General features: G+C 34.8%; 3 protein-coding genes across 4 annotated transcripts in view; 2 read left to right on the forward strand and 1 right to left on the reverse strand.

Annotated features, from left to right (window-relative positions):
- The first annotated feature begins 36 nt into the window (after positions 1 to 36).
- cd79b (CD79b molecule, immunoglobulin-associated beta) lies at positions 37 to 9,718 on the forward strand. Its single transcript, XM_048171658.1, has 5 exons — positions 37 to 225; positions 690 to 986; positions 1,071 to 1,189; positions 2,469 to 2,522; positions 8,890 to 9,718. The coding sequence occupies exons 1-5, from the start codon at positions 174 to 176 to the stop codon at positions 8,992 to 8,994; spliced, it is 627 nt and encodes a 208-aa protein (XP_048027615.1). The 5' UTR covers positions 37 to 173; the 3' UTR covers positions 8,995 to 9,718.
- Positions 9,719 to 12,911: 3,193 nt separating this feature from the next.
- Positions 12,912 to 15,558, reverse strand: ifnphi4 (interferon phi 4). The gene is given in 6 exon segments (XM_048171366.1): positions 12,912 to 13,146; positions 13,228 to 13,250; positions 13,253 to 13,304; positions 13,395 to 13,538; positions 13,631 to 13,708; positions 14,964 to 15,558. Coding segments are annotated over 6 exon segments (774 nt in total). The 5' UTR covers positions 15,348 to 15,558; the 3' UTR covers positions 12,912 to 13,053.
- Positions 15,559 to 17,849: 2,291 nt separating this feature from the next.
- plekhm1 (pleckstrin homology domain containing, family M (with RUN domain) member 1) overlaps positions 17,850 to 26,214 on the forward strand; it is a 28,126-nt gene continuing 19,761 nt past the window's right edge. Inside the window, exons 1-3 of one of the 2 annotated variants that reach the window (XM_048170048.1) lie at positions 17,850 to 18,061; positions 19,556 to 19,592; positions 20,612 to 20,700. In XM_048170048.1, the coding sequence (XP_048026005.1) occupies positions 18,059 to 18,061; positions 19,556 to 19,592; positions 20,612 to 20,700 (129 nt within the window). In that variant the 5' untranslated portion in view covers positions 17,850 to 18,058. The remainder of the gene's footprint in view (positions 18,062 to 19,555; positions 19,593 to 20,611; positions 20,701 to 26,214) is intronic. The other variant, XM_048170049.1, reaches the window with a different exon arrangement.

A 26,214-nucleotide genomic window follows, 5' to 3' on the forward strand; every position in this document is an offset into this window, starting at 1 on the left:
TCAATTTGCATGTTTCTCTGAAACGGAATTGTATCATCACAGCTTCACGAACTGCACCCTTCTGAGAGATGTAGGACTGTACTCCGGTGTAGCTGTCTTATTTCTGTTCTGTCTATGTGATCTGCTCTGACTTCTACATTTTCTTGGAGAGGTGCATTTCAAGACCAAGAATCATGCATTACTTCCTGCTGGGATGTTCAGTCATGGCGCTGATTTACCTCTCAGGTAAATGGCTGTTCCAACACATCAAAAACTGCATTTTTGTTTGACTTTTAAAAATGTTGCTCACTTAAATGCTACATTTTGGTGCACTTTTTAAGTTCTGGAAGGAATTCTTTAGGACAGCAGAGCTTTACCACCAATTCATATGATTTTTGTTTCACCTTTGAAAGTTGCATGAGTACATTTTGCATATTACGGTTGCCCTAGACTTGTTTTCAGTGTTGTTGTTCTTCCTTTCCATCTGTGAGTGAAAGAGGAAGTCCCACCGCTTCAAAACAAGTTTGCATTTGCCAGATATCCTTCTCAGAACTTAAAAATAAGCCGTTATAATGTGGGATGCACATACTTTTCAGTGATAATGCCAAGTGTGTTTTTTACTTCTGCTGATAAATTACAGCAAATGACCTTTGCGATATTAAACCAGTTCTGTCTTATATATTTTCTCTTTATCTATCTCATAATTTCAGCTGAAGAAAAGAATATCCACGTGTACCAGAAGCCACGATTTTTTGGCGTTAAGACGGGTCGGAGTGTGATAATATACTGTGTGTCGTCTCAACCGTCTTTGTCGGCTAATGTACAGTGGTTCAAAGACCAGGATTCCTATCCACTCAAGAACCAAAACCAAAAAATAGAAATACACGAGAGGACTGATAAAAGAAATGCCTCCATTACGATAAGGAAAGTGGAGATTGAAGACAGTGGCATTTATTTTTGCAAACTGAATAATACGCATGGACCGGGAACTGCTCTACAAGTGTCCAGTAGGTGTTGATTTGTTGTTGATGTCGTTCACTTTCTTTCTTCGCTTAACCTGTTTACCATACTAGTTTTTGTTTCTTCCACAGGATATAGTGAGCCCCAAGCTGTCTTGCGGAGATCGAGAATCAAGGATGTTATCATTTTCCTTCAGGCTTTTCTGTTGATTTTGTGTATTGTCGTTCCTCTGATTCAGTTTTACAAGCTGGTAAGAGCCACACAAACGTTCTCTATTGCTTTGTGCACTTGTTGTATTTAATGTGTGAGGTATCCATTACTTTTTGGTTACACTTTACTTTTGATATTCCACTTTGGACATCCTACTATAAGTAACTTTGCAACTACATGTAGAGTATAAGTAGACTGTTAGGGTTAGTAATAAGTTGGCATGTAGTTGCAACAAAGCATCAAAATGCATTGTTAGCAGCAGATATTAAGCAGACTCTATACACTCTAAAAAACTCTGGGTTAAAAACAACTCAATTTGTGTTGTTTTCAACCCAAGGGCTGGGTAAATATAGAACAGAACACATGTTGGGTTAATTTTACCCAGCAAACTGAGTTGTTTATTTAACCCATCAATGGATTGATTCCTTTTTACTATAATTCTAGCTTTATTTTTTCTTTTACTTCATACATGAATTAATGTTTACGGATGAACTTAAATCCTCTAAATATTTAGAAGAAATTCAAGTGTAATCGACCAGTTTCTGTTGTCCTGTTTCCATCGTAATGGCGCCGATGTCTCGCGTTCGGCGGGGGAACTGTTAACTTCAGACCGCCGTCCTGAGTTTCACTTATAGCCGAAAAATGCTGTGACTGACTCCATAACCTGTTCATAACAATCAGTGTATAACTCTGAGAACATATTTAACATACTAAGTATTTATATTCTGTATCTTTTTGATTAAAATCATAAAATTGTATGCAAGGCATCAGGGGAAAAGACCGATGCAACACTCGTTAACTCACATCGCGCCACTGTAGGCTGTGTTGCTTTGCATAAAATGAGACGATATGCAGAACAATAACAAATTGTTAGATAAAATAAAAAGTAGGCTACACAAACCTGTATTTTACCGAAGACATGCACCAATTTGACGGAGCTGCACTGCTCTCTCCTGAAGAGGTCGCAAAAAGCAATAAATAACTCAACCCCTGGGTTCTTATCAACCAGGATCTGGGTAAAACATAAACTACCCAAACACTGGGTTATTACGTCTGACCCAGGAGCTGGGTAAAACATAAACTGCCCAAACACTGGGTTATTACGTCTGACCCAGGAGCTGGGTAACACAAAATCTGGAAAAAATAACCCAAAAAAATGGTTTAGAATTTTTAGAATGTACTAGGCTAATACTCTCATGACTGCTATGTAGTTACAAAGTAGTGTGGACCATCAAAATAAAGTTTACCCAACTTTTTACCTCAATTTTTTATTGCTGTAGTAAGCACTTACAGCAGTTTCTCATTGTGTTCGGTTTCAGGAGAAGAAAGAAGAAGCGGATTATGAAGAACCTGAGGATGATCACATATATGAGGTGAGTGTTTTGGTTAATTCGGTTAGCTTGTTACTGTCATTGTGTTGGTTTACGGTTGGCCGGGTTTTAAGCTCAGAGTGCTGCAGCTATTGTTGCATGCACTACAGGAAGCGAAAACACACATGGTCTGTTGTGATAGACAATGCATGAAATAATATTTGTGCTGTACACACGATTTTATAAAGCAAACAGACCTTATATGAAAGCGAGGCTGTGAGGGATAGACTTACCGTGTTTTCAATAGCATCTGTCGTAAAAAGCTGTATAAAGCTCCTAGATTACATATTCCAGTTTCTTTTTTCTACTGAAAAGATATTTTTGCAGTGTTTTGTCTGCAGAACAATCCAAAAACACATTAAATAACAGTATAAGCCACTGAAGAGATGCATGTCTTTTCCTCAGCCTCGCTTTCATTCCTGTTAAAAATCAAAGATGGCGCTGTTGTGAAGGTATGCATGTGATGTCACCGTTGACTGTTATGACTGCGGTTACGCCCACTGAGTGGCAAAAGACTGCGTGGCAGCATTGGTTTTCAGCATGCATGCCACGAAAAACACACAAAATACATCCAAAACGGGAAAGAGGTTTTTTTTTTTTTTTACAGAAAAAAAGAAGCAAAAAGGTCGCTGCAATTCACAGAAACAGCTGGATTCCAGTTATTTTGTGTCAAAATGTTGGATTTTGGGGTAAAATCATACCCTATTTATTGTATTGTTAAATATTGTGTTGACAACTCATAAATTAAATATTTAGCATCTTATATTCTGCATAATTGGGTGTTTTTTAAATAAATACTGACAAAAACTATACAAGTTTTAGGGCTGGACTATATGACCAAATATATAACATTGATATAAGTGATCACTCCGATTTAGACCTATCTATAGTGTAGTTTATAAAAAAGCATTCAAAGGCAGATTTGCTTTATGTATTTCCCCGGTGTTGAAATCAGGCACATATAAATGTCAGGAAACCCGATTCCTGGCTGCATGTCAATATCCATGGATTAGGTTTCTTTGACATGTTATAAGGAACACTTTCGAGCCCAACTTTCAGTGTAATCGTTTGTTTTACTCGCGTTTTCGCAGTTTCTTCTATTAAATCCAGTCATGCAGCAGGTTCTTTTGCCACTCAGTCTAGCCAAGGGATCGCGTTCCGACCATAGACTGTAAAAAAATATGGACGTAGTGTCCGTGACGTCACCCATAGAGTTCTGAATAGCAGTTTTGACGCGTAAATGAGGCCGCGGCCATCTTAGCTGCACGTGACCCGCTGTCACTCACGGATAACTGAAAATGGGCAAAGAGGCGGGACGAAGTTGGAGCCCATGCGACTTGTTGCTGAAACCACGCCCGCCCTAGCTATCTATCTTAGATACTATCTAAAATATTAATAAAGATAGCAATATCATTAGAAAGTACTAAAGGATTACTGTCAATCTACGGTGATTTTTTTACGATAACGTTATAGATGCTCCAACACCAGTAGGCTAATTAATTTGTGTGGGGTGTGCAAATAACACAAATCAAATGGGATTTCATACCTTTATAATGAAATAGAGATCGCGAGATGAATCCAATCCGTGGCACTTGGGTAAAATATATATATATGTACCAGATGTATATCTCTCAAATGTTCTCTCAAACTAATGAGCACGTATCCAAAGTATAATTTTTCAAAATAGTGCAGCAGTTTTAGTTATATCCAAGCAGTGCTGTCGGAGTTGTATATCCTCCTGGTATTGTCATTGTAGTAAATCTCAGGAACAAAACCTTTAGCCAATGCCACGACGATCCAACAACGTGTGTTCCGCATGCGAGCACATGTACACAGACTGACATCTGTCTCGAGTATGCAGCAAGCCATATATTGTATAAAATAATACAGAAAAAAGCACAAATACGACTGAGATGCCAAATTCAGCGGCTGAAATGAGCTGCTGAGGTAACATGACAGCTCACAGACAGCAGCGGCATACCTGTCACTCAAGTGACCACGCCCTTAATTATGCAGAACTTTAAGGCTTAATATAATTTAAACAGATGAGCTATAAGAAAATTCACCCCCCTCAGAGTTGTCACAAAGGGCAAAATTCGCAGTATAGACCAAAACCACAATATGAACCAGACTGTAAACATGTTTTTTTCTGCTGTAAACTTGGCTAATTTAACATGATGGTCAATGAGATTCTGCTCACTTCTGCAGCCTGTCCCTAGCGGCCAGTCGATGAATTGCAGTTTAGGGAGGTTGCCGCTTGGTTCCGACGGGAAAGTGACACCAGTGCATACCCTCTTTTGGAACATTTCTAACCTTTTCAAGTTCCGGTCCTCAAATTTGATTGGCTGAGCAGCGTTCCAAGAGTTCCTTTGGTCTTTGACAGACAGACTGTCCTGTTTGTACTGCAAAATATGTATTTTTGACTTGTTTTACTGTATAAATATAGTACCTTATGACATTCTGTTGACTGTAAGTCCATTTCAGGCAAGTCATTTCACTCGGCAGCCATCTTTGAAACGCCTCTCAGGCAGCTATTTCAGTCATGCAAGTGCATCTCTTTGCATGGGGAAACATCAAATTCTCCAAAGCTGTTCACCAATCTTACAATTAAATTTCATATTTGAAATCACCAATGAAATATGACAACGACTGTCTCGTACATTTTGTTTCTAAACACAAATCATGGCAAAAAAACTGCATTTTTCATGCTGGACCATAAGCACGCGTTTCAAAACACTGACAGTTTCTATTGCTTTTAAAACAAGCTGCAGTGACACAATGACTTATTCCGCCATATTGTGCGTTGCATTGTTAGGAACCACTCGACAGTTGATTCTGCTTTGGCTTCATTTGGAATGAATTTCTTTGGTGGAACTAAAATAGACAAAGTAACTAGCACTAATGAATTATAAACCTTTTTTCTGGTCTAAGAAGAATAGTTTATTCTAGCCTGACGTGGTCATACTCAATTCTAGTTCGAATATGAGTCTGATACTGCTCCATTGGGCTTTGATTATGGGGGCGTATTTCAACCGATCCAGGAAAGACCTCAATTGGATAGACCTACAACCAATCAGAGCTACAGAGTAAGTGACGTATGTTGAGCGACGCATAGTTGTCAACAGAACTCTTCTTAGCGACCATCGGGGCCAGCTGATAAATCAAACTTTTGCCGAATCCCATAGGAGACATCTTTCCCATCGACAAATGCCTTGATCGCGGTCCTCTGTTCCTTTTTTAAAATTAATGCGCTGTCGATATCTTCTATAACGGACGCGATGGCGGAATCTACACATCTCAGTTCTTCAACAGCCATCATTGTTGTAAACTAATTGACCTTTCGCAAAGACCCGCCCCCCTTAGTTACTGTTGCTTTGTCCGACAAGCCGTGGCGCTGTCACGCCACACAGAGTGGAAAATACATCGCGGAGCAAAGAGGAAACTGACAACACATCGACAGACGAGACAGAGCAGGTCACTTATGATATTAAACAAAGTCCCAGCTTTCAAACTGTGTAGTTATTAAAAAATTCAAACAATAAAAACGTTTTGTGGCTCTTTAATGGGTTGTGACCATGATCATGACAGATTGCTGTAGCGCCTCAGCTCAAGAGGCTCGTGAACCGATCATCTCTTCCTACTAGTCCATTATAGCATCAAATAAATATGAATGAACATGAGAATGAATGTTGTTTCAAACGCGGAAAGACGTCAATATGCACAATTTTTCAAGTTTAACTCCACCGAGGTTAATCTTCTAACTCCTGACTGCTTTGTCGGACAAAATGGCGGATGCGGCGTTCTGATTGGTTAGATTGCTTGTCAATCAAACTCCCCAAGCGCTCTTTGATGACGTGGCTGATTACGTTTCTGGTGATAATCTGTCAATCATCGCCCTGACAATGTGATTGGTCCGAACAGTTTCTGTTCGGGCATAATTACTCCTCTACGGATCGAGTCCAGACCGAACTCCCCGACCTCAAAATGTTGTGGGCGGGGCTAAGTTCGGCTGGCATCCAGGCTAAGTTTATTCTGTCTATATTATAGTTTTGCTCGATTGCTAACACAATTCATGGAACAATTTTCTCACAACTGCAAACTACACATCAGTGTGTACAAACCTCAATCTGTCATGTCAAAATCAAATATTTTATTTGTCAGAATCAAACTTTGGCCTCAGATGACACACAAAACCTACAAATACTCAGACTACTTTCCTGCCCAGTGAACACTAATGAGATCAACTCATAACACTGTAACAAACACCTCCTATTGAGATTCAGGAATATTTTTGTTGCTTAATGTCTATTATAGCATACAACATAAATGAAAGAGTGCAGATACAGTAAAATACAACCAATGTAATAATTTTCATTATACTACTTTAAAGAATTGAATATGTACTTGGTATGCAACACAATGCAGTATACTGTCAATTACAGTGCAGTAAAAAGTAAATAAATCAAGTATCCGCTGCAACTTTCATTACAGTATTATAGCAGTTTCTTGGTCTTCTGACAAAAAAACTTTCTCTGCATTTCTCAGTTCTGCAAAAATATAGTACATGTAAAACAAATGGCTACAAATAAATTTGACAGTCACGAGTTTGAGGGTGTACAACATGTTCTACAGTTTACTGTATAGTCACTCATTCAGTCATTTAAAGTAATGTTACTGTGTACTGTAATTATACTGTATGTGTAAGTAGGTTAAAAACCCTGTAGATCTTTCAGCTCTCTCTCTCCAGTGCATTTTCTAAAGCACACAATCATCTGTGCTCCTATTTATACTATCCTGAGATTCTGATAATCAGTTTGCTACTTACAGTTTTTTTTTCAACTGCTTACACACAAAATCCTTACTTGTCACACAATTTCTATTTACTGTGTATACTGCATTCACAACCACAAATGCTTACAATAAAAAATAAATAGTTTGGTTTCAATATTACTTTCATGAATATTTCAACATCTCTCTGTCAATTACTTTCAGTCTTGTACAGAAATGCACATAGGAGCTCATGAAAGAAGAGCTTTATGTTTTGAATAACTGTGTGTATATGATATATCCAAAAATAGATTATTACAGCATAGGTGTTTGCAATGTAAGACAAATGTTTGCTTTTGAGATGTGTTTGTGATATTTTGAATGCAGTGCTTCATTGATGTGAGGCATTTTGCATTTTATGTGTGCAATTCTTGGATTTGTGTGTAAAGTTTTGAAAAAAAGAGGCAAGTTTTGAAAATGTGTGTAAGCAGTTGAAAAAAACTCATGTTTACTCATGGATAAATGTGTGCTATTTGAGTTCACAATGAGACACTTGAGTTAACTGTATTATGTGTTTGTGTTTTATGAATGAGAACATGGTTAAAATGAGGGTGTTTTGTGTAGAGTTTTGCAGAAATCAAGGAGAAAAATTGGAGAAAATTGGAATGTGTGATTCCAATGAAAATTGGAATCTGAAATCAGATGACGTGTTAAAGGGATAGTCGTCCAAAAATAAAAATTCTGTCATTAATTACTCTCCCTCATGTCGTTCCAAACCCGTAAGACTTTTGTTGATCTTCAGAACACAAATAAAGATATTTTTGATGAAGTCTGAGAGCTTTCTGTCCCTCCATTGACAGCTACACAACTTCTACTTTCAAGCCCCAGAAAGGTAGTAAAGACGTCATTAAAGTAATCCATGTGACTCCAGTGGTTTAACCTCAGTTTTATGAAGCGACACGAGTGCTTTGTTTACGTAAAAAATAATAATTTACCATTTTATTTACAAAATATTAATCTCCAACAAGCGTTCACGCAACAACATCTGCTCTCGCTTCAACGCAACACACATGCGTCGTGGTGCTCACGTGAACGCTCTCGTAAATTATTATTTTTTATGCAAATAAAGCACTCGTGTCACTTCATAAAACTGAGGTTAAACCACTGGAGTCACATGGATAATGACGTCTTTACTACCTTTCTGAAAGTGGTAGTTGCGTAGCTGTCAATGGAGAGACAGAAAACTCTCAGATTTCACCAAAAAGATCTTCATTTGTGTTCTGAAGATGAACGAAAATCTTACAGGTGTGGAACGACATGAGGGTGAGTAATTAATGACAGAATTTTAATTTTTGGGTGAACTAACCCTTTAAATGTTTTAAGAAATGTCTTTTTGTTTTGAGAACTGAATGAATGGTTTGGGAAATTGAGCCAATGAATCAGTTATAGTAGTGTGTTAGCAATCGAGAAAAACGAATAAATTAAACTGTTAATGAAATGCATGGCTTCCCATGCCTTATTGCTTTAGTAGACTAGTTTGACAACAAAACATGTTCTTACATTTCTTTGAAATCCATCTGTTCTTTCTCTCTGTGCTGTACAGGGTTTAGAAATTGAGCAATGTGGTGGTGATATATACGAGGACATCTCTACTTACGCCCAGCCCACAGATGCAGCATGGGATGTTGAGTCCCCTGACCAAGAGTGAGAAAAAACACTTCCATCAGATATCAGCTTCGACACCAGACACAATGATTACATTCAATCCACTGTCACGACTGACGCTCTGTTTGTGTATGCACACTGATGATGTCACTGAGTGCGAGTGTATGTTTAAAAAAGATTTCACTTGAAAGCATGAAACTATTATCTCGGTAGGAGTAACTATGCAGTTTATATAAGTTTTGATATAAGGTTGTGACACTTACACATTTACATATCAATAATTCAAGGATGTTCCCAGAATGTTCTCAGAACGTTGTGGCAAGGTTCTCTCAAACGTTCTTCCAGTAATGTTTATAGAATGTACATTCAGAGTTATATGGTCTTTAAGGTGAGACACCCCAGGTGAACAGGGTAAATAAATTAACTAATAGATATCACCATACTACCCCAGGTGATTGATTACATTAAAAATTGCAAACATTTTTTGTATTACAAAGTTTCTAAAATGTAATGTTTAAATATGCAAATGAGGCGTTATCTAATTAAATATGCGCTAATTTGCATTACATTTCTAGAACAAAAATCTGAATATTGGATGACGTAAGGTTCACAGTTCTCGTTAAATTTTTTGACATATTAAATTTAAAGGTTTTTACAGAGGGAATTTTGGATATCTCTTTTTATCACTCCATAAATCAGAAAATACTATCAACAGCCAGAAAAAATATATATTTTCACCATTTTTTTAGGAATAAAATGTTGTATGAAATCAGGCAAATTATATATCAACAAATCCCTCTGTAAAAACCTTCAGAATATAGATAGGAATAAAACTGTAAAGTTTGGTGTATATAAGTTCTGCTGAAGTGGAGATTTCTTACTCAGAGAAGGAGAAAAAACTTGTTTTGAGAAAACGGCCTGTAATTGAAATCTATAGATGCAAATAGATAAAGTGCTATAAAATATACACTTAAAAGTGTATTTCAGATGTTTTCTTTCCACCAGTCTGAAAAAACACTTTATGAAAAGCCAAAAAGTGCAACAGGTGCCTGAAAAAACAGTGTTTTTGCCTGTAGCGTCTCCCCTTAATAATGTGATCAAAACATTACTGCAAAAAAGTTATTTACACATTTTTCTGTTATTTTGTTATTAAATGTTACTAACTACTTTTCCAGATGGTTCAGAGAACGTTTAAATGTAACATTCCTATAATAAAATGAAAAATGTTTTCTGTAACGTTCACATAACTGAGAAAAAATGTTTTTAAAACATTTTAAAACCCAAACGTTTTGAACATTCTGAGATATAACATTTTCATAACTTAATGAGAATGTTAGTAAAATGTTCTGGAACATATTTTTTGTTAACTGGGTTGTAATACATTATTTTAATTGTTGTTTGTTTTCTTTATTACTCATTTTACTAACAGATATTTTAATGTACTGTGTATTACGTGCTAGTTTTTTGAGTGTGTTTGTCTTATAAATGCACTGGTTCTGGCTATTCATTCGTGAGAAGGTGCTGTGTATGTGGAAATAAAAATACTAGTGGTAAGGAACTGCTCAGAGCTTATAGGGGCCTGCAAATGAAATGTCTACTTTCACTTCATATCTGTTAAAATAAGCATGTGAAAATCAGGTGTTTTCCACAAAGCAGCTTTTTTTGGTCAGTTTTTGCTATATTTTCTTTGCATTTTATCTGATATAGACTCTACAAGTGTGATGAAAGAGCATCTGCACAGCGTCTGTAGTGTACAAGCATTGCGAATGTCACACATTTGCTATTTTACTAGTAAAATATTGCAAAATCCTAAACGTGTTCTTGATTTTATGTCAGTATTTGTTTTGAATTTTACCCTAAGCCGTTAGAAAGCTTTCTGTTTATATAAACAGAAAAAAATCCCAGATTTTCAATGAGGTCTCAGATCACATTTGGACACTTTGGACCCACAGTAGGCCTATATATGTATTAAGATAATTGGAGAGATAGGATAATAGTATGGAAAGAGAGAATCTAAGAAATACAAAAAGAGACACATGCTGACTGACACAAAAAGCCAGACTAGCAGAGCGTTCAGTCTTCTGAGGTGATGTAAGAGATGTAGGGAGGAGAAGAGCGCCATCTTATGGCCATTCAGACAAACTAGTTGTCAAAATCCTTTTCAGGCCGGAATACACACGACTTTTCTTCAGATTTTGCTCCTATTTCGAATGAGGAGTCGACGCTAGGCTAGGCTAGTTGCTAAAAGTAGAAGTCAGTCAGTAGATTTGAACTGACAGATTTCACAGAAAATCGCACAGCTTCTGATTTTTATCTTTAGACTATGACATCCAGTCGGAGGATATCAGACATGTTTGCTATTTTCAGCCGATTTTACAGTAGGCCTACATATTACCTGTGTCCCAATTCAGAGGCTGCACGAGGATGCGGACTTCAAAATTGTTTTCTTTTGTCATGTGTGTCTCCTAGCAAGTTAGCAACTGCAAGTGCTGTAGTATGAAGCCTATTTCTGCCACATAAGAAAAAAAAAATCATGCTTTGATAAATCATGAAAAAATCATGAGAAGATACTTTGATCATCTGAGATGAAAAGTTTACTTTAAAAGTCACATAAAAAGTCGATGACATAGGCCTTTGATAATTGCGACTTAAAAGTCATAATTATTAGGCAATTGTGCATTTCGACTTTTAAAATCATATTTTGACTTTTTATATAATTGTGACTTTAAGGCCCGGTTTCACAGACAGAGTTTTGATTAAGCCAGGATTAGTTTAGCTCATTAGGGCATTTAATAGTTTTTATAAATGTCCATTAGAAAAAAACATCTTGACACAAAACAATGTCACTGACATTAAGATAAGTGAGTGTTATTGTAAGGTTATGAAAGCTAAATGTCCTAATTGAACTAAGGACTAATCCTGGCTTAAGCTCTGTCTGTGAAACCCTTAAAGTATCATTTTGACTTCATCATAACTATGACAGTATGTCATAATGTCGACTTTTTGTGAATGACTTTTAAAGTCATAATTTTGACTTTAAAAGACAAACCTTTCATGTCATAATTTCAACTTTTTAAGTCATAATTTCTACTTTTTCGGCTATATCCTAATTATGACATAAGTCATACAGTAATTATGAGATGAAAAGTAGAAGTTATGACATACTAAGTCATCATTATGAGTAGAAATTATGACATAGTTATTATTAGTATGTCATAATTTAAACTTTTTGTCATAATTTAGATTTTTTGATCTCACAAATTTGATTTTTAATCATATTTTTGACTTCATAATTTCTACTTTTTAATTTTTAAACTTTTAATTTTTACAAATTTTCAATTTTTCTACTTTTAATTTCATCATAACATAGAATCAACTTTTTAAGTTATAATTTTGATTAATCTCAGAATTTTGACTATAATTACGACTAAACGTCATAATTTTGAAATGGTGGAAATGGTCATCCATATTCATAATGGTGTGTGTGTGTGTGTGTGTGTGTGTGTGTGTGTGTGTGTGTGTGTGTGTGTGTGTGTGTGTGTGTGTGTGATCTTCAGCCGTTTATTGGATGATGTCCAGTTTTTCTTTTGTAACAAACCTTTTACATTCGTCAAATGTTTAGATTTGAAAATAAGCAAATATGCAAACAGTGCACCATACAAAACCATTTTGTTTTAAAAGGAATTTATAACCTTTCTTTATGTTTCATAAATAAATTCACAAAATATATAAATATGTAAAAGTTTTTATTGAATGCCAGAAATACAAAATATATATATTTTTATGTCATCACTGCATTTTTGCATATTAATGTAACAGCCAGAGTAAAGGATCTATTAATAAATAAATTAATAAATAAGTATAAAATATTTTAAATTAAAATAAATAATAAATCTAAATAACACTATTAAATATCTTAAATATCAATAAATAGTCTAAAAATAGAATAAAAAAACAATAAATAAACATATAACTCTTTTTCAAATGTAAAACAATCTACTGTAAGACAGCATTATAAAAAGAGGAGGAAACACTGATTAATAACACTGAAAGGCTTTTGTGTTCTTCTGTCAATGGAGAGAAGCTTCCAGAGGTCCCGTCATTAAACCTGAGTGTGGAAGGGGAAAAACTCCAGCTGGTTCATGAAACTTATGACCCGTTTCCTGATGATCTCCCAGCTTTTCCCTCCATCCTCCTGCAGGAGTAAAACAACAGTTAGTTCACCATTAGGATCTAGGAATGTTTCACGTTCACAGCTGAGGGTTCAGAATCTCACCTTGTTCAGCTCTGTCATTTGCTCAGTCTTTCAAAATAAAGATGCAGCTTTTTGTTCCTCTTCATCTTGTAATCACCCTGCATTCAGAAAGAAATGAATGAGTTCCTCTGACTTGACTGTTGCTGACATTATGTATATGTGAATATCTATGCTTTTTATATACTCACACATGAGCGCAGTCCATCAATCTGCGTATGGACGATGTTTAAGAAATCATCCAATTTTGTAGCGTCCCAGGGGACGACGGCATCGTCGAAGAGGCCAGCGATCTCTACCAGAGCCTGAATGACGAACAGGATCTGCTTCTCAGTCTGAGAAGAATAAACATAGATATATGTGAATATAGATTCATAATCAACAGCACAAGTTAGGGGGTCTTTTATGAAAAATCATTTTTACTAACCTCTGCTCTTCTGTGGTTGTTGATCAGCTCATATGGGATAGGGTTGATGTCCTCATGGTCATTATGGATTTTCTCACCCTACAAAATATTCAGAAACACATTTAATGAAGAGATCTTGATCAAAATGAACAGATTTAGATCTGAATGCTGACCTGAACTAAACACCCAGTTAGCTATTACAACTGCATCTGGTTAGTTAAGTTAAAATGAATATGGGAAAAAAATGTATATTTTAGGCGCTGTTGTTTTTTTTGTTTTTGTTTTTTGTCTTTTTAGCACTTTAACCCTGTAAAGTCTGACAAAATTCTATTTTCTTTAACTTCGGTTTATTGAGCATTTAGAGCATAAATATATTGTCTAAAGGCCTTTTTTTATTACTTATACACAAAAAATTGTTGGTTTAACTTAAAAAAGTAAGTTACCTAGTTGTCTTAAAATTTTGAGTTCATTGAAATAAAAAATTTGAGTTAATACAATGAAGGCGATTGGTTTAATCAACAGAAACTCAAAATATTATGTTATCTGAACCACATTAATTATTAAAGTTGATTTGACAAAAGAAAAAATGTTGTGATAAATCATGAAAATATTTTTTTACAGTAATGCAAATGTTGTGTTTTTTATGTTTGTATCATTGATATGGCTCATATAGAATTGAGAATATGAAGATCACATTTGAGGATGAAGAAAGCCCACATAATTTTTATTCAGAGGCCAAAACTGAGCAAAAATATAAGTTGGTGTAGTAGTTGTTATTTACAGAACACGGTCAAGAAACTAAGAAGAAATTCTGATAGCTGGTAATATCAGTGAGCTCAGACTTCTTACATAAAATGCATATAAATATCAGTTGTCACTAGATCTCCTAATAATATTTCTTAGTAATATGATATTTAAATGATTTGTTTTATGATCAATAGTTTTAATTTTAGGGGGCAAATCATATAATGCAATGCAATACTGATTATTGACATAAACAAGTTACTTCAGTCAGTGTTCATCTTCAAATATTATAAACAATATTAAAGATATTCTTACATTTATTTTACATATCACATTCTAAACTTATACTAAAAGACTTAGATTTGTAAACTATCAATCAGAGGACAGAAGGCATGTGAAGATTGTATTTTTCAGCAAAATTTTGATCATTTTGGTATTTTAGAGGCATGTATTAAATATGATACATTAGGTTTTATAGGGTTAAACAAACTTTTTTAACACTTTTTTTTTTAAAAATACAAATATTCTGAATTAATAGCCATAACATATATATGAATAACAATTGTTTTTAAAAATGAATTAAAAGTTGTAAGAATAGAAAAACACTCACCATCGTTCTGATCAGATCCAAAGAGATTCCATGATGATGCTGAAACTTGTGTTTAATCCACCTGCAGCTCAGCACAGAGCTGACACTGCACACTGACATCAGGAGGAGCAGCTGGACTTTCATGTTGTCTTCTCGAGTCTCTGATGATTGATTCCACAGGTTGATCCACTCGATAAGCTGCTGCTGCTGCTGCTGCTTCAATACTCCGGTTGTTCTTAGCTGCTGTTGGATGATCTTGTGTCTTCTCCTCCATTGTTGTCCTCCTTTTAAACGTCCGAATCGAAATTTCGCTTTCCAATTGTAAACAGACCACACCTGAGCAGGTATAAACCACACACTCCGCAAAAGTTTTGTGTTATTGTGAGAGCTGCGCGAGCGTTTCATTAGAATTTATGTGATCTAATAAACAAACAAATTACACTTGAATAAACACCACAGAGGGATATTAGTAATGTTGAGTAGCCTGCACAATACAATAACATTTAAAGAGAAAGAGTGTAGGACTCAGACTAAATGTGTTGCCTTTTATTTATAGGCTAACATAACATCTAGATAAATACATAAATAACACGATAAAATATTTTAATCACAATTCATTTATTAATTCATTTAGCCTAGTCATTTCTATCTATCTATCTATGTATGTATGTATGTATGTAGCCTATGTATCTATCTATCTATCTATCTATCTAGGCTATCTATCTAGGCTATCTAGTATTTTTTTATTTTTTTTTTATTTAAACGTTTCGTGGTTTGAAGAAGAAGAAGAAGAAGAAGAAGAAGAAGAAGAAAGGGCAGGTTTCTTGGCGTGTGATCGTGACCTTTGACTCTTACAGTAGAATTTGGGAGAAAAAATTCCAGCACGGAATACCTGAGAAAGTGAAATCGAAAGCGAGTGACGTCGTGACCGACATATTTCATATTTCAATTAATCATTACGTGAAGTATTGTATTACAATTATTGCAAGAATATTAGCCAGCGAAAAGACTAATTTGTGGGATAAATCAATTCTAGGCTTTATAAAAAATAAAAAATATAGCCTATATTGTAATTTTCGCGAATGCTGCCCGGTAATGCTGATGACGTAATGCCTTGAGACGATAACACGACAGATGATGATAATAATAGGCTTATGATATAATAATAATAATAATAATAATAATGAGAAGAAGAAGAAAATAGTAAAATAAAATAAAAATAAAATCTAGTTTAAATAAATAAATAAATAAATAAATAAATTAGGAATACATACATAAAATGGCACATAGCATGATAGCTCTGACCCTAAATAAATAAAGACAGGCTGTTAAAAATAGTCAGCTTCTAAGGCGTTATTTTTATGCGTCAGTTAGTGCGTATAAAATTGTTATTTTAACCCTTGTTAATTATAACAAAATAGGCTAATTGTTTTTATATATATATATTTTTTTTTTTTATATATATATATATTTAATTTTACTCTTATTAATGTTTTTACTCCACATTTGTTTTTGTTTTTGGGGGATTTATCATATTTTTTAAAATTTATATAAATAAATTAAAAAATATTTTTTAAATAGGTTTTTATACAAAAACAGCTGTTTATGTAAAATTCACTTTATAAAAGACCCACATTTCTAAATTTCATACATGGAGATAACATGGATAATTTGACATGGTTTAGTAGTGTGAGATTTTTGCCCATCTTTTGGAAAATGCAGTTTTAAAAGTAAAAACACTTACCAGTAGATGGCTGCAGAGCTCCACTATTTTCTATACGTTTATTTTTTTCAGTTTAATTCATATCTAAATATTATGAAATTACAATTATAACAATAAAAGCTACTTTTTGTCAAAGTTTAGTATTTTTTGTAAAGATAATCAGTTTTTCAATATTGTTACATTATGATGAGACTCCATTTAGAAAATGGACAATTCATCCTCAAAATCAACATTTTTGATTTTCATTACAAAAAAATGCTTAACTTTGACAAAAAGTATTGTGATTTCATAATATTTAGATATGAATCCAACTGAAAAAAACTTATAGCAAATAGTGGAGCTCTGCAGCCATCTACTGGTAAAAGTGATAGTTTTTTTGCTTTTAAAACTGCATTTTCCAAAAGATGGGCAAAAATCTTACACTAAACCATGCCAGATTATCCATGTTATCCCCATGAATGAAAGTTAGAAATGTGGGTCTTTTATAAAGTGAATTTTAAATAAAAAGCTGTTGTTGTATAAAAACCTACTCAACAAAATATGTATTTATATAAATTTAAAAGATATGATAAATCCTCCAAAAACTGCACAAATGTGGAGTAAAAACATTAATAAACAGAGTAAAATTATTATTATTAATATTTTATTTTATTTTTTTGTGTACAAAGTTTCATGTCATTTGGACAAAGAAAACCTTTTTTTTTTCTTTTTTTTTTTTTAGCAAACGTTGTTTGGGGTCTAAAGACCTTATAAGGGTTAATAGCTGTTTTGAATCACAGACTATCCTACATTTCTGCGTGAAATGTCCTAAACATCACAAAAGGGTTGTAAGCAACCATATTTTTCTTATGCTTTATTGTTCATTAGTGAATCATTTTGGGTATTTTTTCATATTAGCGCATCAAATCATTTTTATACACTTTTATAGCCTACAATAATATTATTTTTCTTGCTGAATTTGATTATTTTTATACTTTAATGTACTTTTCTGTTTTATTAAACTGTTTGGCATTTCATTAATTTCCATCAGCCATAACTCCAGCATTAATAGAATAATAACTGACTTTCGCCTTCTGTTTAGAAAAGCACGCTGATTTGTTTACAGTTCATCTCGCTGGAGTCTTCAGCACACTCAATGCTGCGCAAGAGTTGCGCAATAGCTCTAGTCGCCAACAGGAACACGATGAACCTTGCGTTCATTTCCCATCCTGCCTTTCGCGTCAGCTGATCTGATCACATCCCCTGCGCGCTTCTGTTTTCCTGGATCAGTGAACGCGAGTGACAGATATCACACGACCTGTGCTCATGTCGATTCGGTAAGAGGAAAGAAAACACATCAGCCATGACCGTGGAGTGCTGAAAAGCCGCCGCGACAGATAAACGCAGAACAAACATGGTGAGTGTTCGAGCTCGAGCTGGATTAGCAATAATAATCATAGCTGAACTGTCTGTTGTTTTATGATAAGATCATTTTAGACAGAAAGTCTGTATCTGTTTGTGTTTTATGTAAGGGCGTTTGGATGCTTCTGAACGGCGAAGGAATACAATACAGTTTAAATGAAATGTTATATTAACAATGCTTTTTTTTATCGTGTTATTTTATCCTGTTCAGTGAGTGAACGGTCATGAATTTTGTGTTGTCTTGAGTCTCTAGTGCAAATAATGTGAAAAAGAAGTAGCCTACACTTTAGCATACTTTAAAAAAAGAGTAAGGCTACTTATTACTGAAATAATATACTAATAATAATAATATACTTAAGCGCGAAGTGAATGTAATGTTAACTGTAATTTAATGAAAATGTATTATAACTTCAGTTTGTATCAAATAGTTGAACTTAATAGTGCTTTTTTGACCCACTTAGGTAGGACTTAAGTACATCTTTATATATAATTACTTATGATTGTCTTTGAAATATGGTTGAAGTGTACTGATATGCATTTAATGGTCAACTTAAATAAATCCTAAATGTCATTTCTTGTAATTAAGTTGCAATTTAGTATATTTAAAATATATTTACTTTAAATGTAATCTCGAATAACACACTACAGTTTAATTAAAATCAAGTACTTTGCTTTATTATGTTAGTCAGCCCATCAAAATAAGTGTAAATCTTTAAAGTACAACAAACGTAAAATGTTAATAATTTAATTTTACATTATTACAAAGTGCACTTACTTGAGTGTGTTCAGAAACATAGTTGTGAAAGTGCACTCTGTTTAAAGGGTTAGTTCACACAAAAATGAAAATTCTGTCATTTATTACTCACCCTCATGCCGTTCCACACCTGTAAGACCTTCGTTAATCTTCAGAACACAAATTAAGATATTTTTGCAATGACATTTCCTCTCTCAAGATCCATTAATGTACTAAAAACACATCTAAATCAGTTCATGTGAGTACAGTGGTTCAATATTAATATTATAAAGCGATGAGAATATTTTTGGTGCACCAAAAAACCCAAAATAACGACTTATTTAGTGATGGCCGATTTCAAAACACTGCTTCATGAAGCTTCGGAGCAATAATGAATCAGTGTGTCGAATCTGCTGTTCGGAGCGCTAAAGTCACATGATTTCAGCAGTTTGGCTGTTTAACACGCAATCTGAATCATGTTTCAATACACTGATTCATTTACGCTCTGATGCTTCCTGAAGCAGTGTTTTGAAATCGGCCATCACTAAATAAGTCATTATTTTGGGTTTTTTGGCGCACCAAAAATATTCTCGTCGCTTTATAATATTAATATTGAATCACTGTACTCACATGAACTGATTTAAATATGTTTTTAGTACATTATTGGATCTTGAAAGAAGAAATATCATTGCTCCCTATGAAGGCCTCACGGAGCCATCGGATTTCAACTAAAATATCTTAATTTGTGTTCCGAAGATGAACGAAGGTCTTACGGGTGTGGAACGCCATGAGGGTGAGTAATAAATTGACATTATTTTAATTTTTGGGTGAACTAACCCTTTAAGTACACTTATTTTTTGGCATTGCATTTCATTGATATTATTTTACTTGCAAATGCAGTTTTTTCCCCCCAAAAAATATGCTTTTATGATTTTCAGCACACTTCTTTTTCACAAGGTTGACTTGTCTACATTCACTTAAGATGCACTTCATTTGTTATAAAATGTCCATGTCGACAAATGCATCTTCATTGTCGTGTGACAGAATCTATCTGAAGAGGAAACTTGCAGGGATCTGTGTATCAGTTCCACTATTCGCTACCTAAACAAAGAGTGCCAGTGTATTAAACACGCTGCTGCTGTTCTTCTCCTCCTCATTGTGTTTTTATTAGCTACCATCTGATCTTCGGTATTATATGAACATGTAGGGAAGTGTAACATGACATTTAACACCATCAGTTTAACCACCTAGAAATGATCTACAGATGAAATCACTATTACTGTATACATGAGCTGAGATAACAGAATTGGTATCATTTAAATAAGCAGATTCTCATGTATAATTTGATATAAAACAGCCTCAAAAGTGTCATCTACATGTTTAAAAAACATCATGGCTAAAAACACGGAGGGTTGTAACACTTTCCAGTGTAGAACAAAAGATTGCACAAAATAAAGAGTGACTAACATACACACACCCTGTCTGTTTGAATTGTTTTATGCGTTTCTATATTTGCTTCTGTTTTTATTGGTGTTATGAAAATGTTACCTAGATGGAAACATTTACCGTGTCCATTATTTGTGTTACATCCCATCTGGTAGTGTGGAAGGTTGTAACAACAGCACTCATTTTACCGTTAATTTACTCGGATTCACATATTAAGATTTACTCCGATAAGTTTTAGATTTTGAAGCTACTTAAATTTGAGGCTAACACATAATGGAGATATTAAAGAATTTGAGACTGTGTTACAGTATTACAAAATGTTACAACACTCCCGATCTCCTCTATAGTCATTTGTCTATTTTGCAGTTTGTAAAGTGGGACTAACTGAAGCTAGAGGAGCCATGCTGGCCACCCAAACACCTGAGAGCGGCCCAGAGACAAAAGATGTCAAACAGGTTTGAAACTTCCTCATCTTTTTGAAGATTAGTTGGATTGTGGACATTACAAGGCCATTGGTATGAACCCTTCCACATCTCGTTGAACAGGTTCCTGGAGGACATTTGATTTTTAGGAACCTGGATTTGTTCCTTGTAAACCTGTTAAAATACTTTATTCTATCACAGCTTGTGTGCAGAGAAAGATTAGTAAGCCATGCAAAGGTTGATTTGCATGTTAAGTAAACACTGGCACTATCATTTCTGGATCTGTTTTAATACAGTTTATTAAAACGAGTTTATAAGAAGCCACAGTTTGCGTGTTGTCTTGTAGATGTCAGACCGCACACATAGAATGGAAACTAGACAAGTATTGCCTTCATGAGAGAAGTGTCTGCACAAGAGATAAGGTTTTTTTTGTCTGGCCATTTCCCCTTTATTTGCTTAAGACTTTCGCTATTAACAGCTCTGCAGCACTTTATATTCAAAAGATTTCACATACAGAAATAACTTATGCAAGACAAGGACATGTGTAATGTGTCAATGGCTCCATTCACACTGCAAGACTTAATGCACAGATTCAATCTGATTAATATTTTGTGCTGTCTGCTTACATTCACTTAAAGGGGACCTATTATGCTGCTTTTCACAAGATTTAATATCAGTCTCTGGTGTCCCCAGAATGTAGTTTCAGCTCAAAATACCCCACAGATCATTTATTATAGCTTGTCAAATTTGCCTTTATTTGGGTGTGAGCAAAAACGTGCTGTTTGTGTGTGTCCCTTTAAATGCAAATGAGCTGCTGCTCCCGGCCCCCTTTCCAGAAGAGGGCGGAGCTTTAACAGCTCACGCTTCGGTTGCTCAACAACAACAGAGCTGGAGAATCTCACGCAGCCAAAATAACAATTATCAGTAACGGTGTTCAGCTTACATTGTTCAAACCGGAGTCCACACTGATGGAGAGACTCAGGAAGAAGTTACAACTTTTAGAATGAAACTGGACGTTTCTGAATGGTTAGTGGATAAATTTATGTAGTTGCTGTGGAGTTGATTCAACTCATCGACTAGCATGTGCCGTCATGTTAATCTTTTGTGCAAATCCAGTGTTGAATTGACCCTCGTTTGTGAAGCAGGCATGGTAACAACACTCTACTACAAGAACTCTTCCTCTTCTATAAAGCTGCCCAACATGGCCTTTGTTGCGTGTTCTCGGGGGCAGGCTTTATGTAAATTTTAGGGTTAGTGATGTCACCAAGCTTGTTGTAGTCCTTAAAAAGCGATTTCTGTAAAAGAAAATATCTCTGTTTGCTTTGAACTTTGAGCATTGTAACTTTGCAGATGTTGTTTATGCTCAAACAGCAACATTACACACTAACTAAAGTTAAAAAAGTGAAATCATAATCGAAGACCCCTTTAAGCAGCTGTTTAGGTAGCTCTTTAGTTCTTACTTTTTTTTTAATAAACTGTTACGATAATGAAACATACAACAACAAAACGTAAACAAATGTATATCAGCTACATACTGTACATATCCATAGAATCTACCAACATATATACAAATATACATACATTCTTGGACTATTCATAATTTAAAATAAACATACATTTTTATCTTTCAAAATTAATCAAATAAAAAAATAAAGCAAAAGAATTCTATAAAAAAGGTGAAGCACACAATTACCCAAACATTGCACATTTAGGCTTACAAATAAAAAAATTATCTAATAAATCAATTATTTACAAAATGTATTTAATCTTCAAAGAAACGCACTAATTTTGCCCATTTCAGTTGAAAAAATCATGTGTTTTACCCTTTCAAACGCTTGACATTTTTCTAACAAGTAATAATGTTTGAAATATATTTTAAATGCATATAAATTTAATATACAGTGCACAGCACAAATGAGTACACCCCCTCTGAAACTTCTGAAAGTCAGCAATTACTCAGTTACTTAGAAGACATGTTAGGGTTCTTTAGAGATATAATGTTCCAGCAAGTCTGCTTAATCAATTAACAAAGAAGCATGTCAAAATTATTCAGGAAAATAAGATTTTCTTATCAAGGTGACAAAATGTTGTGTAGCAAAAATGAGTACACCCTCCTAAAAGTTACTAAATAAAACAAAATAAAAATTTTCTGGTGTAAGTTTAAGGCAATGTTTGATCAACAGATAAGTATGTTGAACTAAAGCATTTAAAGAGAAGTAATTTCTTGACAGTTAAAAGTGTTATATAGCCCACTGAATCATTCTCAGACTTAATGCTGACAACAATGGAAGCACTTGGGAGAGAACTGTCAGGAGACTCGTTTCTTAGCACAAAAGAGGACAGTGGTACAAGAGGATTACCAAATCATTGTTTTAAGTGTGAAAATATAGCAAAAGTAACAGAAATTCAAAAACAATGGACTTGTGACAAGGCCCCTGAAATAATCAGGCCTTCATTTTAAGCTTTCATTTAGTGATGAGGGATTTTTTCGCTAGACAAAGACTAGGAGAAATACCAAGCGAGTGTCTCAGAGCCAGCAAAAGCTATGAAAAGAGTGACTGTTTATCTCACAGAGTAAGATGCAGCCTGCAGAAATGACATACATGGTTGTTGTTCTCACTGGAACTACCTACTGTAGCCAAAGCACAATAAAGTCAGTCAGCCATTTCCAAAGCCCATTTTTACAAAATATAGATTCTGGGAATCAATACTCTGGTCTCATGAGACCAAATCAATAATTTTGGATCTAACGGCATCCAAAATGTCGTGGTGTTGCTAGAGGAGGAGTACAGTGAGAAGTGCCTGGTTCCCACAGTAAAGTTCAGTGGTAGTAAAGCTCTTATATAGGGATGTATGAGTGCTGAAGGTGTGAGAGAGTTGTGCTTTATCAATGCTGTCATGAATTCCCACACCACTGTGTAATTTAATACACAAACCTGAAACAGAAGATGTTACCCTTTCCTCATTCCCTGCATTGTTGGGCATTTTTTCAACATGATAATGAGGATATGCATTCTCCCAAGGTGAAAAACCTTCTGTGGACATGTATTGCACTCAATCTTAACACTCTTGAGCACCTGTGGGAGATTCTGTAGAGAGTTGAGCAACACTAGCCATTAAAGGGCATTTAAGGAGCTCATCATCCAGGAGTTAAACAGGACAGATGTGACAATTTGTCATGATCTTGTACACTCCGTGACAAGAAGGGTTAGAGCAGTATATTCAAAATTATGGAGAGCATACTAAGTACTAGAATATTATACATTTGTTGAATTAACTAGGGTGTATTCATTTCTGCAATCCTTAATTTAAACAAAATTGGCTAATTTACTTATTTTATGGCTATTAATGACATATATTTCTCAGTTTTTATTATGTATATGTTTAATACATTTTAGTTTTGCCATCTTTCCATGAATTGTATTAGTGATCATAAAGAAAATACATCTTTTGTATTTGTTCAGAGAGGGTGTACTCATTAATGCTGTGCACTGTATACCTTTCCAATATATACCTTTTTTGTGTGTATAATCATCCCAAATTATCGTATATGAATTTAGTTGTAATTTAATGTCATAAACATTTCGCTATATTTGACCAATAGACAACAACAAAAGGGTAATATCAAAATAAATGCATAATGTCTTCCTCCTCTTCTGAACAGGATTTTTTAAATAAAACAGATTTCATCTGCCTACATTTGTACACTTAATAATGTCAAATAAAGCATTGTTTTACAAGCTTTTAACACGAACACCACAGAATCTTTACCAATTTGAATCTTTATATTGACAGACACACAAAAAAAATTATTTCAGACTTAAACAATCTTCTTAAAGAGGTAGGTCAGATGATTAGATATCATGTGTTTTCAGAATCATTTAAAAAATGGTTGTTTTTGTTGTATACACATTTAACAAGATCTAATCTGTGCCAGCGTTCCCTCATTCATATAGGTGCTTAACATGACAGACCCTAAAAAAGGCAAACTCAGTATTTCTAGTCATCTTAGCTTCATTCTTCCCAGAAATGTGACTGCTGAGGTTTGCATGGCATTTGACTTATTTAAAGTTGCCATGTTGAATTTCCACAGCTTTGATTGGCAGTGCTTTGGTTCATTTGTAGTCAGTCAGCTGACATCAGGTGACAGTCTGTCTGTAGGTATTGCTCACATTCACATGGCAGAGCACAATGACTTCTCCGTTCTGCCTTCTCGTCTTAGATTCTCAAGAGGCAGCATAATGCTTGCTCCACATCTTGTGTGAAGTTTTGTTGTTGCAAGAGCTTTTGTTGATTTGGTCTGCTGACCTAGATGTCACAATGATTCCAGTGACCTGACAAGCAGACCTGATCTCACACCAACGATGCATTACAGTCAATGCAAATTACAGTCCCTTAAACTTTATTGATTTTGACTGAGTCAAAAAAGAGTGTTTTTGCTGTATCACTAAATCAATGACTATCGATTTCATGTGTTTCCTGTTATTTTCCTGGTAGTTCCAAGTCAGTTCAATTACCGTTCTATATTAAACGATTAGTCAGAATCCATCAAAATGAAATTTTCCTGATAATTTACTCACCCACATGTCGTCCAAGATGTTTATGTCTTTCTTTCTTCAGTCAAAAAGAAATTGACCTTTCGCAAAGACCCGCCCCCCCTTAGTTACTGTTGCTTTGTCCGACAAGCCATGGCGCTGTCACACCACACGCACAGAGCAAAGAGGACACTGACAACACGTCAACAGACAAGACAGAGCAGGGTACTTATGATATTAAACAAGTCCCAGCTTTCAAATTCTGTAATTTTTTTAAGAAAATCGAACAATAAAAACCGTTTTGTGGCTCTTTAATGTGTCGTGACAGATCGCTGTAGCGCCTCAGCTCAAGAGGCTCGTAAACCGATCATCTCTTCCAACTAGTTCATTTATAGCATCAAATAAACATGAATGAACATCAGAAGGAATGTTGTTTAAAACGTGGAAAGACAGTACACACCATTTTTCAAGTTCAAATCCGCCAAGGTTAATCTTCTAACTCCTGACTGCTTTGTCGGACAAAATAGCAGATTCGGCGTTATGATTGGTTAAATCACCTGTCAATCAAAGGGTCAATTAAGGTTTTTGAGGAAAACGTTCCAGGATTTTTCTTTATATAGTGGACTTCAACAGTTACCAATGGGTTGACGGTCCAAATTGCAGTTTCAGTGCAGCTTCAAAGGGCTCTACACGATCCCAGAAAAGGAATACGGGTCTTATCTAGCGAAACAATCTTTTTCTAAAAAAAAATAATAATAATAAAAATGATATGCTTTTTAACCACAAATGCTCATCTTGCACTAGCTATGCGATGTGCCACATATTATGTAATCATGTTGGAAAGGTCATGCATAACGTGACCGCGGTAGGGCGAAAAACACCATCTCATTTTCTCCTCCAACTTCAAAATCATCTGACATCATTGTTTTACCTGTTTTTTGAAGGACATTTGACTTAGTCTTTGTACATTCGCTTTGTAGACACTGGATCGGTACCTCCGCCTACGTTAAGT

This window comes from Megalobrama amblycephala, linkage group LG20, assembly GCF_018812025.1.
Source record: "Megalobrama amblycephala isolate DHTTF-2021 linkage group LG20, ASM1881202v1, whole genome shotgun sequence".
Lineage (NCBI taxonomy): Eukaryota > Metazoa > Chordata > Actinopteri > Cypriniformes > Xenocyprididae > Megalobrama > Megalobrama amblycephala.